The 11120-nt window shown below is 49.5% G+C and overlaps 6 protein-coding genes across 6 annotated transcripts; 1 reads left to right on the top strand and 5 right to left on the bottom strand.

Annotated features, from left to right (window-relative positions):
* Positions 1-48: 48 nt before the first annotated feature.
* On the bottom strand, positions 49-605 carry LOC116800289 (ATPase inhibitor A, mitochondrial). Its single transcript, XM_032714174.1, has 3 exons — positions 495-605; positions 291-429; positions 49-225 (listed from the first exon to the last, which is right to left on the bottom strand). The coding sequence occupies exons 1-3, from the start codon at positions 542-544 to the stop codon at positions 157-159; spliced, it is 258 nt and encodes an 85-aa protein (XP_032570065.1). The 5' UTR covers positions 545-605; the 3' UTR covers positions 49-156.
* Positions 606-796: 191 nt separating this feature from the next.
* Positions 797-1635, bottom strand: LOC6615694. The gene is made up of 3 exons (XM_002040029.2): positions 1423-1635; positions 1079-1364; positions 797-1018 (listed from the first exon to the last, which is right to left on the bottom strand). Exons 1-3 carry the CDS (start codon positions 1500-1502, stop codon positions 911-913), a joined length of 474 nt encoding a protein of 157 aa, XP_002040065.2. The 5' UTR covers positions 1503-1635; the 3' UTR covers positions 797-910.
* A 244-nt stretch (positions 1636-1879) lies between these two features.
* Positions 1880-3078, top strand: LOC6615693 (protein TEX261). Its single transcript, XM_002040028.2, has 3 exons — positions 1880-2050; positions 2112-2413; positions 2599-3078. The coding sequence occupies exons 1-3, from the start codon at positions 1981-1983 to the stop codon at positions 2821-2823; spliced, it is 597 nt and encodes a 198-aa protein (XP_002040064.1). The 5' UTR covers positions 1880-1980; the 3' UTR covers positions 2824-3078.
* Positions 3079-3097: 19 nt separating this feature from the next.
* LOC6615692 (ribose-5-phosphate isomerase) lies at positions 3098-4078 on the bottom strand. Its single transcript, XM_002040027.2, has one exon. It carries the CDS (start codon positions 4040-4042, stop codon positions 3200-3202), a length of 843 nt encoding a protein of 280 aa, XP_002040063.1. The 5' UTR covers positions 4043-4078; the 3' UTR covers positions 3098-3199.
* A 156-nt stretch (positions 4079-4234) lies between these two features.
* On the bottom strand, positions 4235-6249 carry LOC6615691. Its single transcript, XM_032714171.1, has one exon. It carries the CDS (start codon positions 6050-6052, stop codon positions 4688-4690), a length of 1365 nt encoding a protein of 454 aa, XP_032570062.1. The 5' UTR covers positions 6053-6249; the 3' UTR covers positions 4235-4687.
* Positions 6250-8396: 2147 nt separating this feature from the next.
* Positions 8397-8985, bottom strand: LOC6615690. The gene is made up of 2 exons (XM_002040025.2): positions 8858-8985; positions 8397-8795 (listed from the first exon to the last, which is right to left on the bottom strand). Exons 1-2 carry the CDS (start codon positions 8875-8877, stop codon positions 8531-8533), a joined length of 285 nt encoding a protein of 94 aa, XP_002040061.1. The 5' UTR covers positions 8878-8985; the 3' UTR covers positions 8397-8530.
* Between the last annotated feature and the right edge of the window lie 2135 nt (positions 8986-11120).

The raw sequence follows: 11120 nt of genomic DNA, 5'->3' as shown, positions 1-11120 counted from the left end.
TCAGCTGATCAGGGATGGGAGTTATCCAATACACAACCAGTTGTAATGTAAATTAAACAATAAAATATATTTGGAGTACCATTCATATTAAATACAATTCAGACAATCCAGCCTAACTATAGTTAAGCTAGTGGAGATCCAAGCTCCTGGTTGGGCTCACTTCTTGGGAGCCTCTGGTGCCTTAGGCTCCGTCTTGGTCTTCAGGTTCTTCAGCTGCTCCTTTTGCTGCAAAAAAAACATGGAATCTTGAGCTCCTGCACAAGTTGGAGTAGTAGAGTGATTGAACTCACCTGCTTGTAGAAGAACTCCTCCTCGCGAGCAGCCTCTATTTTGCCAAAGGAACCGCCCGCCTCCCGGATGGATCCGCCTCCGCCGCCCCCCTTGCCGGCTCCACTGCCCAGTTCTCCGATCTGCGACATCTTCAAGTGCCTGCAAACCGATTCAAAAACGGTTCTAGAATCTTACGCAACTGCGCTCTAAATCGCGAAACCTACTGAATCTGCTTGGGATACCAGCGCTGACTGAATCGGCGCAATGCAAACATGTTTGCCTCTATCGGTTTATCGGTTTATATAGTATAGTTAAGATATATATAAGGGATGACTAGCCGCTGTGATTTCGATTTCGCCGACTTGTGAAAACAAACTGGTGAACATTGGACAAGAGCGCGGCTAAAAATACTGCGTGGGCACGGAAATAGAAACACATTCACTTAATAGGGGCCAAAGAACTTTAGTTTTAACCAACCCATCCCAGTGGGTTTCTAATTACTTCCTTAATACATTAAAAACTTTCCTTAAAGATTGCAACTAACAATTTTATTGAGCCGTGCCATGTGGATAAGTTGGGTGATTATGATGATGATGCGCCTGAAGAAATCGGTGTATGGCATTTAAACATAAACAACTAACTATTTGGTGTTCTGGGGATCTGATTCGAGTTCCAGTTCTGTGGCAGTATGGCGAGATTTGAGTTCTTCTGGGGCACGATCGTGCAATACTTTGATGTCGTCTGCAGTCTGAAAGCAAAGATATTGCCATGGAAACTAGAAGGAAAAAGAGCTAGAGACTATAGCAACCTTGTCCAGGAAGAAGGCCTCCTCGAGCACGTTCTTGTGCTTGTTCAAGGAGGAGGTGCTGCCCAGCGAGGCGTGGTCCAGGGTCTTCTGGAATTCGTCCCAGTTGGGCAGGTAGTCGCCGGGCTCCTTCTTGACCCGCATCTTGCCCACGAGGGTCTGGGTCAGCGAAATGAAATACTCCTCCTCCTTGAGACCGCCCTGCAGCTTGCCAAGTCCGCCGCCCCACAGGAAAACACCCGGGGGCTTCTTCTCCTCGGAGTAGAGCTTCCTGGGCGCCAGGCCGAGTCTTCGGGGATTTCGGATGCGGTGTTTATGGGAATGAGTTATGGGCAAGCGCTACTCACTTTTGATTGAGACCCATGCTCAGTCTACGCTGCACTATTCCTGCACAAAACATCCTTGCACGTGCGACTATGGAACACATACGAAAAGTTACGGATTTTTCGAAAAGGCTGGACAATTTGCAGGATATCAAAAGCAGAATCCAGACTATTTTCTTCAGATGGAATTTGAAAAGGTTGCTTTCTAAGAAATTCGGCTTTGATATCCGACATTTTACAAATAATTGAACTCGTTTTGCTTATGAATGCATTTTTACTTCATCTACAGATATTTTTAAGTCATTGTCCATGGATGCTGCTGCTCACATTAGTTAGTTTGCTTATGGATTTGAATCCTAAATTCCTCATGTTTTCCACAAAAATTATTTGAAAAAGCGTTGGAATGTGAATATCTGGCAGCTCTGTGCATCAATGTCCCCGTTTTTATACAAGCTGATAAAATGTGTGGTATTTCGAGCGACACACCACACGCCACTCTAATCGGATTGTTTTGTTTTGTCGGCCGATTTGAGCCGTATATTTCCGCGTATATATCCTGCGATTCCGGCTGAAGTACGCAAGATGGCATTCCTGTACCTGCTGGGATGGGTCTCGCTGGCCATACAGATCGTGTTCCTCACCCTGTCGATTGGTGAGCTGTCGCCTTGCAGCCGCACTTGTCCAATTGCAACGTCTGCAATTTGTTTTTCCAGTGGCTGGTCTCTATTATCTGGCGGAGCTGGCCGAAGAGTACACGACGGCGGCGAGGAAGTGCATCCTCTTTCTGATCAGCTTCACGATCTTCGTCTACATCCTGCTGCTGCTGTTCGAGGACCTGCCGTGGAGCCTCATCCTCTGCGGCCTGGTGGCGCAGGGCTTCCACCTGGGCATCATGAGTGGATTTCCCTTCGTGCGCCCGCTCTCGCTGCCTCTGCTGGGCTCCCTGGCCATGCTGGTGGTCAATCACTTCCTGGCCTTCCAGCACTTCACCACCGTCTATGTGCCTTTCACGCAGGTGAGCATATGTATTGCATAAATCATGAATCATGGAAAGCGCATTCGCTACGAACAAACGTACGTACGTTTTTACATGGCTATTATATGTAATATGCATTGCATTGTTTATCCACCTCATCAGTTTGTTTACATACAACTTGAATTGAGCCGCAGCAAACGCCTAAAGGAACTTTGCACTTTCAGGTGCTGGCTTACTTCACCATCTGCCTGTGGATCGTGCCCTTCGCCCTGTTCGTCTCGCTGAGTGCGAATGACAGTGTCCTGCCCACCACCGTCAGCGACCAGAGCCGGCGCAGTCCGGACGTGGTCAGCAACTACTTCTCGCGCAACAAGAAGCAGGGCCTGCTGTCGCTGTTCCAGTATCTGAAAGAGGCCTTGCTCCCTGGGCGGACCAAGAAGGCCTTCTAGGTGTAGCTTGTTTAATGTTTATTTATTTTTGTAGCCGCAATCGAGACAAAAGTATACAAAGCGCATGTGAACTACGTTTACGCACTGACATTCGCCATCGACTTTATTGTAGTGGAACTGCAACCAATTGAGATTTAGGGCTAAAAGTGGGGCTGATTTCAGTGTAATGGATCTCCTTTTGTGGTCATTGGGACGTATTTCGATGTTTTACGTGAGTGAAGAAGCTGAATAAAATTCGTTTCCTGAAACTTTCAAGTTAGGACACATCGTTTTCTCGGCTAAGAGCTCAATATGTATTTAAATCCAATACAAATAGCAAGCCTTAAATTCAAGGAACAATAAATGCAAACAGCGCTCCCCCAACTCCGGCCAAGAACTACTTGTTCTGGACCTTGACCGTGCCATTGGCCATGCCGTAGTAACACTTGTGGGCCATGTTCACGAACAGGCCCGTCTCCAGGACGCCCGGGATGAGGGTGATGGCGCGGTTGACCTCGTCCCAGTCGTACTCCCGGTTGGCGATGAACTTCCAGTCCAGCAGGAAGTTGCCATTGTCCGTGACAATGGGCCCCGCCTTCACCTTGGCCATACGCAACGAGGCCTCGCCGCCGAAAAGCGCCTCGATGTGCAGCTTGATGGGCACGTACGCCATGGGCGCCACCTCGATGGGCACGCCGCGGCACCACTGCTCGCCCAGGCGGATGGAGTTCTTGGTGTAGTCGGCCACCACGATGAAGTGCTTGGCGCAGGAGGCCACCACCTTCTCCTGCAGCAAGCAGCCGCCGCCGCCCTTGATCAGCACCATATGGCGGTCGACCTCGTCGGCCCCGTCGATGGCCACGTCTATGTTGGGATTCCTGTCCAGATCGCCCAGGTTGAGGTTGTAGTCGAGGATCAGATGGCGCGCCTGGTAGGACGAAGGCACGCATATGAGGTCCGTCAGCTCGCCCTCCTTCCACACGCGCTCCGCGATCCGCTGCACGGCATACACCACCGTCGATCCGCTGCCAATCCCCAGAATCTTCGTGTCCTCAGTCACCCACTGGTCCACCGCCGTGCGGGCCGCCGTCTTCTTGGCCGCGTCCAGCGCAATGTCATCCATCTTGCGTATCTGGGTGTGGAGTGCCGCCGCTGCGCCGCTCAAAAGATCTTCGCCGAGTTGCTGGGTGAAGGTGAACCGTGCTCGTTGGACGCCTCGTCGCAAAAACCCAGATAACATGTGGTTAACAGCTTTGCTTTCAATCGCAACTTCAATGTCACAGAGATCAAGCCGCCGAGTGTGGGATTTGTGGCGAGGCGCTAGGGATTGTTCGCTGTTGCGCCGGCCGGGCTAACAGAGCTGTTAGCTGCGCGCCAACTGTTAGCTGTTCAAATTATTCTGTTTACACTATCTAAACTTAAGCACAAATGGTTTCTAGATCGAAATCCAAACTCGAAAGCATTTTATTTTATTATGGTTTATATATTAATAAGGGATTACATTTGGTAGCAGCGGTCTTAGCTGTTGTAAAAAAGATTAAACTTATTGAATAAAACGCTTGCGATGGCCCTCGAGATGCGAGTTCTGGTTGCCCAGCCAAAAGCTCTTCGTCTGCGGTTCGATTAGGCGGCCGGTAGAAAAGTTGAAGGAACTGAAAAGCACCTCCAGGTTCAGGTGTTGCTTAAAGACGCGGAACCGGAATCCAGTGACCACCTGGTCCGTCGAGTTCACTGAAATCTCATCCACGTCCATGGCTCGGCTATCCATGCTCAAGGTGTGGTAGTCGTAGCCATCGCGCACGTCCACATCAGTCACGTTGTAATCTTCCACGGGCAGCCATTCCAGCGAGCTGTTCCTGATGGCGCCCTTGGGCAGAAGCTCACCCTACTGCAGCTGCAAGTGGAAGACACGTTGGCTCTTCACAAACCGCACGCCAGTCACAACCTTGTTCTGCTTGAAATCCGACAAGGAGTCGCGAAGGTTGAAGTAGCGATCAGAGTTGGTTGATGGCTCGTCGCAGAGGCAGAAACAGTAGTGGCAGCGCCAGAAGATCCAGCTTGACCAGGAAGAGGGCTTTCTCACCTGGGACTCGCAGTCCGGACTGTTGCCATCATCTTTGAAGGAGATGTACTCATAGCGTCTGGCAGAGGACGCGTTCGACGACGGGCAGACAGAGATGTCGGACTCAATGGTGTTGCAGTTGTAGAGCCTTCCCTTGCAGGCGGGCTGCTGGCCACAGAACTCCTCCTCCGGTTTGTAGCAACCGCTCGAGCGGGTGTCATGGTAGTCTCCGCAGCTGTTCATGCAGCTCTGTTCGGTATTCAGGTTGACTTCGTTCTCCACAAAGCCCTGCAGCAGACGAGTTACACGGCCATAGGTCTGGCCCTCCACATGCTTGTTCTTGCCGGGATCGCAGCGCCAGTAAAGCCGACTGCTGTCCGAGATGACCAGCTGGAGAACCTGCTGTGCATTCTGCATGCGATTCTGGTGGTTGCGTCGCATTAAGCGCATTTCCTCGGTGAAGTTCCCGCGCCCTGCTTGGCGCAGTAGCATCCAAGAGATCTCCATCAGGCTGTAGCCCTTCAGCTGCGTGAAAGTTGCCTTGTAGAAGAGCTGGTAGGCGAACTGTTGGGCGGACTGTCTGGCCAGGCATATTTGCTCAGGGGACTTATCAAAATTGGTTGTCAGCATCGAGAGCAAGGAGTGCTTGTAGTCCAGTTCCGGACCAGTGGCGTACAGGTAATCGTGGTGCGCATGCAACAGCCAGGCGAGCGAAGTGGAGCCGGGATCAACGGTCCACTTCGCGAAGTTGATCAGGGTGATGGACTCCAGTGAATCCTTGTTACGTTCGTAATCGTTTAGCTGATTGTATCGAAAATCTATGAACTTGGTGACGTCCTTCCACTGGTTAAGCCGGTGCAGCACCTGTTCCTTGCCCTGCCACTCCCGTAGCAGAGTCTCAATGATCAAAACTGTGTTCCTCGCCTGCTGCTCCTCCAGATTCCGGATGTTCCCGGTGAACTCCTCGAGCTTGCTTAATATCTGCAGCTGATTGGCGTAGATCACTGCTCCGGCGGCGACCTCCGACGCCGGGATCTTTTCGATCAGATCCCACGACTTGAGTATGGAGTTCGTCACCTCCCGGATCAGCCGGATTATGTCCAGCGTTTCCTGGACAGGTCCTCCGGATCCACGTGACGTCACCACGCAAAGTGCGCAGCAAAGGAGCCAGAAGTTCATGGTCTTCATGGTTAAAAAGTTTGCAGCGTCGGTTGAAATAGTGGATGTGTCAATCAGCACTTCTCAAGGAGGATCGCCTTACCCGACGAAGTGCCTCGTCAGCTGCAAATGTTTATAATTACTGCCTTTTGAATAAACTTTGATATTTGTCGCCTCTGTCGGCAGTTGATTTCTATATACGTCCGATCACATCAAAAGAATTCCACAAACTGAGAAGTTCGAAAGAAGCTATTTACAGTTGTATTATTTGATGTCCAAAATCCCGACAGAAAATCCTGCACTCAGTATTAGTAAGCAGTATTTGGGAAATCTAGTATTAATCATAACTGTACATAATTTGCCATCTGAATTGATTTGATGTATGATTTTCTTAAAAATAAATACATAATACCACTAACCGCTATGAAAACATATGTACATACGTTTTAAAAGTGACTTTTGCTCGGTATGTTGGTATGTAGGGTACTTATGTATGTACATATACAAACACATGTGTACCAAGAATATTTGAAGAAATTTAATACTTTTAGTGCACAAAGCGAAAACTGTTGAATGCCGAGCGATGGAGCTGAAAAGCAGAACACAATCACAAAGGTGATTGCAATGTTTCTCTGGCCAGGCAGCAGCGGAAAAGCTGGAAAACCGGAACATAAGAGCCACGTGAATGGTCTGACCAAGACATAAAGATATGGTTGGGAGCGGGTGGGAGAGTGAGGATGGATGGGTGGTTGCCAGTTGGTTGGCAGGGGCAAGGGGTGCAAAGATAGTGGGCCAAGGAATTTGTGTTAATGGATTTCACTTTTTAAGAAATAAATTACTATCTCCGACCGGAGGGGAGAATCCGCAAACAAAGTCCCAAGCAGTTTGCATGATTGGATGGGATTTCGAGTCATTAACAAAAAGATGCCGCTCAAAGGCAGCCGGAATGCGGGAATGCAGGAATGTAGCAATGTGGTGGTAGTTCAGTCCAGGTGGGGATTACCGGGTGCTCCATCGATACCATACCATTCCACCCAGCGGTATTATTGCAAGTGGGCGTGGCACAAGAGCCGCCCAAAGTAAACACCAATTAAAAGCTGCACGGGAGGGGGCTCGGCAAAAAATCGGTGGAAACACGGCAAATGCAAATTGTTAATTAAAGAAATGGGCATTGTTTGATGCGATCCATGTACAATGCCGCCCTTCTCGATTACCCGTGGAAAAACATTGTACATGAATTAAAGAACATACATACATATGTACATACATATATGGATGCACATAGGTATGTACATACATATGTATGTTCCTGCGCCCTTTTTCGCTGTCTGGCACTAGGGATACCCTATACTTTGTGTATTATCTCAGTATGAGAATCTTGAGTAGCAGTAATGGAAGTAAGATTGAAAGTTAAAAGTGATGCACGGTTCCCCCGTTTCACAGACCTAATCGATTCTATTATTTAGCCGTCTGCCCGCCCAATCGCAGACATTTTCATTATTCCCAGCGGGTGGAGAGCGTGCTCAAACACAAAAAAGGTCCGAGGAGTGCAAATGGACCGACTGCTGCACTTGCTCCGACATCCATTATGGTGGCGCCACAGCAGCTCCAATGGTCGCTGAAAAAGTGTCGCAGATGCAGTGGGGAAAGTGTGAAAGGTGGGGAAGGCGTAGAAAAATGCAGGATGGCCTTCCCTTTGTGCGAGTTATGATTGCCCGGGCTGATGGTGACAATGTCGCCTCCTGGGGGCCACCGATGCCATCGAACGACTTTCCAATGGGCACGATTTATAATTTGATTAGCGCATCGCTGAGTGCACACGGAAAAGAAAATCACGCTCAAACGTTCAAAAGTCAGGCGGGAAGTGCAGCCGAGTGCACTGAGCGAAACCGGGCTGAACCCGAGCACCGCCTCTTATCTCATCTATGGCCAAATGGAGCGGCCATCACACTCCGTTAGCTGACAATGACAAATGATGATGGAGGATTCTCAATCCCCAATCTCCCAGCACGAAATGAATCCCAACCGAAGTGGGCAAAAAAGCCGGCCTTCAGGCTTTTGGATTTCGGCTTTCAATTAATCCGGCCAAGTGGCCTGCCGCCATAATCAGTTGTGTTTTGTTCGCCGCAGGACAAAAAAGCGGGCATGGCCCCCGAAAAAACACGATCCGCCCAAAAGGGTTTTATCTGGAAACAAAGGCGTCGAAATTTGCCTGCCATTCACTAAACAATGAGCAGCGCATCCAGCTGGGGGCGTGGCCCTCCGCCCGCTCCGGGAAATAGATTAATGGTCACCGAATCAATTTATTACGCGGCCGACAGTTGACCGCAGGAGCAGGCCAAAGGTGCTTTCCACGACAAATAAAATAAATAAATTTCAACGAAATAGGTTTTCTAATCTCCTAGAGAATCCCCTCTTTTGCGAGGAAGGAATTTAAAGGTTGATTAACGTATGGATTTGATTCTCACACACATACAAGAAAAGACCACATCAATGTATCATTTAGTCCTAGAACTTGGCCTTGGAGCACTCGAAGGGAGTGCAGCAGGGATAGCAGTCCGGGGCCTTGATGCAGCTCAGTCCGAAGCGGGACAACTCGGCGGCCTCCCAGGCGCGGTCCTCCTGGAAGAGCTCCATCATTCGCTGGCGCCTGGCACCCGTGATAAGATTGTCCGCCGTGTTCATTTCCACGCTCATCGGTTTCACCAGGAAGTTCACGATGGAGTTGCCGGACGGAGTCTTCAGCAGATCGCGATTGTTGAGCAGGGAGAGACTAGGGCGAAAGGAGAAGGGTGTTAGTCGATCGAAGTGCGAGTCCTACTGGCTTGCGCTCACAAGTCCCCGGACTTCTTCATCTTGCGCTCGACTGGGTAGTAGACAAAGCAGCGTGCCTAATGTGAGGTGATTGAAACACTAATGTAACCCGGCCGACAGCCTTCTCAGGGCCAGGTTCGATTCCCCAATTAGTTTGCCACCTAGTCGAAGCGCCAGGATTGGCCGGACGGAGGTGGAAATTGGGCGGAGAGCTTCGCCTGACTGACACCCAACACCATTTGCCACTCATAGAAGGTCAATCAGGCGAACTGGAAAGGCGAACGCAGGCGGAGATGTTGTGCATCCGGGGCGAACGGAATATCCACATCCGATAACAAGGGCGCCATTACCTCCCGGGCCTGAGTGCAAATGTAAGTAAACTTGCAGTCTGGATTGCTGACTAGGTGCTTTGGGTTTAAGTGATGCCGGCCCTTTAACTTAATACAGCATCAACTGGGATTTCCGCTGCTTGAAAGTATGCTGCAGAGAAGAGAGTCCCTAGGCTATCTGAACACAAGTGGTTGCATACTTTAAAAACCCTTTGCAAGTGTCTTCAAATCGGTAGATTGCAATAGAGGATTGCAATAGAAGAATGGAATTGTACTCCAATAAATCCACTGTCATAAAGAGGACTTCAATTAAGCCAGTGTCCATTCGGTTGTCTCCCTATTGCCTGTCCTTCACCTACTCGACGGACTCTCGCCACTTGTCCCGCAAGCAATTCCCCCAAATTGTGGAGCGCGTCGCACGAACGATAAACAGACTAAGTAGTGGTGTGGTGGGGATGATGGCGCCAACAAAGAAAGCAGATTGCAAAGCAAGCCAAAACCCACACAAATCGTTGCTCTGCCATTTCAGCCAGCCCCACAGCTGCCCCCCAAGAATAACTACAGTCGAGAAATGCCCTCTTCCTCACCAGACATAAAGTCAGGCTCAAAATTGGTTGGTAGTGGTGGTGGTGGTGGTGGGGCGGTAAACAGTCAGGTGTGTAATTGCAATCCGAATTGGTCAAGTGTAACAATGCAAAGACGCAGCTCACATCTCACATCTCGCATCTCACACCTGCTGCTGGCGGAAGGGGAATCAATTTGATCCTTGAACTTAGGCAACAAGCCGAATCTGAATCTGCAACCTGCAACTTGCAACCTGCTGGCGATGGGCACCTCCTCCGCCCGTCCACTGACTCCCCGGGGAACAAAATCAAATTGCAAATTGCATCCGAATGTCACGTGCATCGACACATTTTTCGGAGCCAACTGTCTGAGGGTTCCTTTGGCCCGAAAACCGAGCGAAGTTGTCGTGACATGGTCGACATGGGCAAAGGTTATTGCAATCGCCGCCAGAGCAATCAGTTGACACCAGACACGAATGGAAGCCACCAAAGCCATGGCCAGAGGTGCTCTCAGGTAAAAAATCGTCGTGAAAGAAGCTACTCATGTAAGTTAAAAAACATTTGATGTATTTCTCACCTCTTAGAAACCAATACTCTGAACTTTTAAGTAAATTACCTTTTTTTTTGGCAATGCCCCTGAAAAATAGTCAACCGGACAGCACTGTTTCTGCGCGAAGGACTCGCCGTCTGCAACCTGCAGCATGCTGCACTCTTTATCCCAAAGGAGCAGAGGGGCGGCGGGCGTGGCCGGGGTCAGGAGGAGCGGGTGGCCGCCCCGTTCATTATGTTGACCACGCTGTCGCATTTGCTACGTGACATTGTGCTAACTGCCCTGAAAATGGAGCCCGACCTCATCTCGCACGGGCCATTGTCGGCCCAGCTTACGACCCTATAGCTAGATCAACGCTCCAAGCACTGAGATTCACTCGAAATAAGTAATAACTCAATGAACTTCATAACTAGCGGGCAGCAAAGGAAAGAGTAGAGTTTGGAAAACAGTGTTGAAGGTGTCCAAAAGTATGCTGCAAATGAAATTCATTGTTTCCCACTTCTAGTTACCTTTGTAGATGCTTGAATAGAACTATATGCATTAGGAATATTTAATATAAGGAAACATTTAATTTTGAGGATGTTTAAGTGTTTGAGAAAAGCTTGTTACCCCTCCGTGCGATGGATACCCTTTTATAAAAGCATGCCGATAAATGTGACACCCCCAGCTCAGAATTAGATTGCAGTTAGTGAGCAGCCACTGCCAGGTCAACCTAATCCATTCACATCCCCGTCAGCTAGTAATATGCCCATTGGGTACGTGATTGCAGCGATTGCATTGGATTCAGTGGGGCCACTGCATCACTGCGCCACCTTGACCGCCTGTGAGACTTGGCCAAATTG

Source organism: Drosophila sechellia, chromosome 2R (assembly GCF_004382195.2).
Source record: "Drosophila sechellia strain sech25 chromosome 2R, ASM438219v1, whole genome shotgun sequence".
Lineage (NCBI taxonomy): Eukaryota > Metazoa > Arthropoda > Insecta > Diptera > Drosophilidae > Drosophila > Drosophila sechellia.
This window is presented reverse-complemented; position numbering and strand designations above follow the sequence as displayed.

Excerpts from the sequence above, each read along its gene's own strand:
- LOC116800289 (XM_032714174.1), bottom strand. The coding sequence starts at position 544 with ATGTTTGCATTGCGCCGATTCAGTCAGCGCTGGTATCCCAAGCAGATT. Across the intron at positions 430-494 it reads TGGTATCCCAAGCAGATTCA|GCACTTGAAGATGTCGCAGA; the intron begins GTAGGTTTCGCG and ends ATCGGTTTGCAG. Across the intron at positions 226-290 it reads AGGAGTTCTTCTACAAGCAG|CAAAAGGAGCAGCTGAAGAA; the intron begins GTGAGTTCAATC and ends TTTTTTTTGCAG.
- LOC6615694 (XM_002040029.2), bottom strand. The coding sequence starts at position 1,502 with ATGTGTTCCATAGTCGCACGTGCAAGGATGTTTTGTGCAGGAATAGTG. Across the intron at positions 1,365-1,422 it reads AGCATGGGTCTCAATCAAAA|ACTCGGCCTGGCGCCCAGGA; the intron begins GTGAGTAGCGCT and ends AAATCCCCGAAG. Across the intron at positions 1,019-1,078 it reads AGGCCTTCTTCCTGGACAAG|ACTGCAGACGACATCAAAGT; the intron begins GTTGCTATAGTC and ends CTTTGCTTTCAG.
- LOC6615693 (XM_002040028.2), top strand. The coding sequence starts at position 1,981 with ATGGCATTCCTGTACCTGCTGGGATGGGTCTCGCTGGCCATACAGATC. Across the intron at positions 2,051-2,111 it reads GTTCCTCACCCTGTCGATTG|TGGCTGGTCTCTATTATCTG; the intron begins GTGAGCTGTCGC and ends TTGTTTTTCCAG. Across the intron at positions 2,414-2,598 it reads TCTATGTGCCTTTCACGCAG|GTGCTGGCTTACTTCACCAT; the intron begins GTGAGCATATGT and ends TTGCACTTTCAG.
- LOC6615692 (XM_002040027.2), bottom strand. The coding sequence starts at position 4,042 with ATGTTATCTGGGTTTTTGCGACGAGGCGTCCAACGAGCACGGTTCACC.
- LOC6615691 (XM_032714171.1), bottom strand. The coding sequence starts at position 6,052 with ATGAAGACCATGAACTTCTGGCTCCTTTGCTGCGCACTTTGCGTGGTG.
- LOC6615690 (XM_002040025.2), bottom strand. The coding sequence starts at position 8,877 with ATGAAGAAGTCCGGGGACTT. Across the intron at positions 8,796-8,857 it reads ATGAAGAAGTCCGGGGACTT|TCTCTCCCTGCTCAACAATC; the intron begins GTGAGCGCAAGC and ends CTTTCGCCCTAG.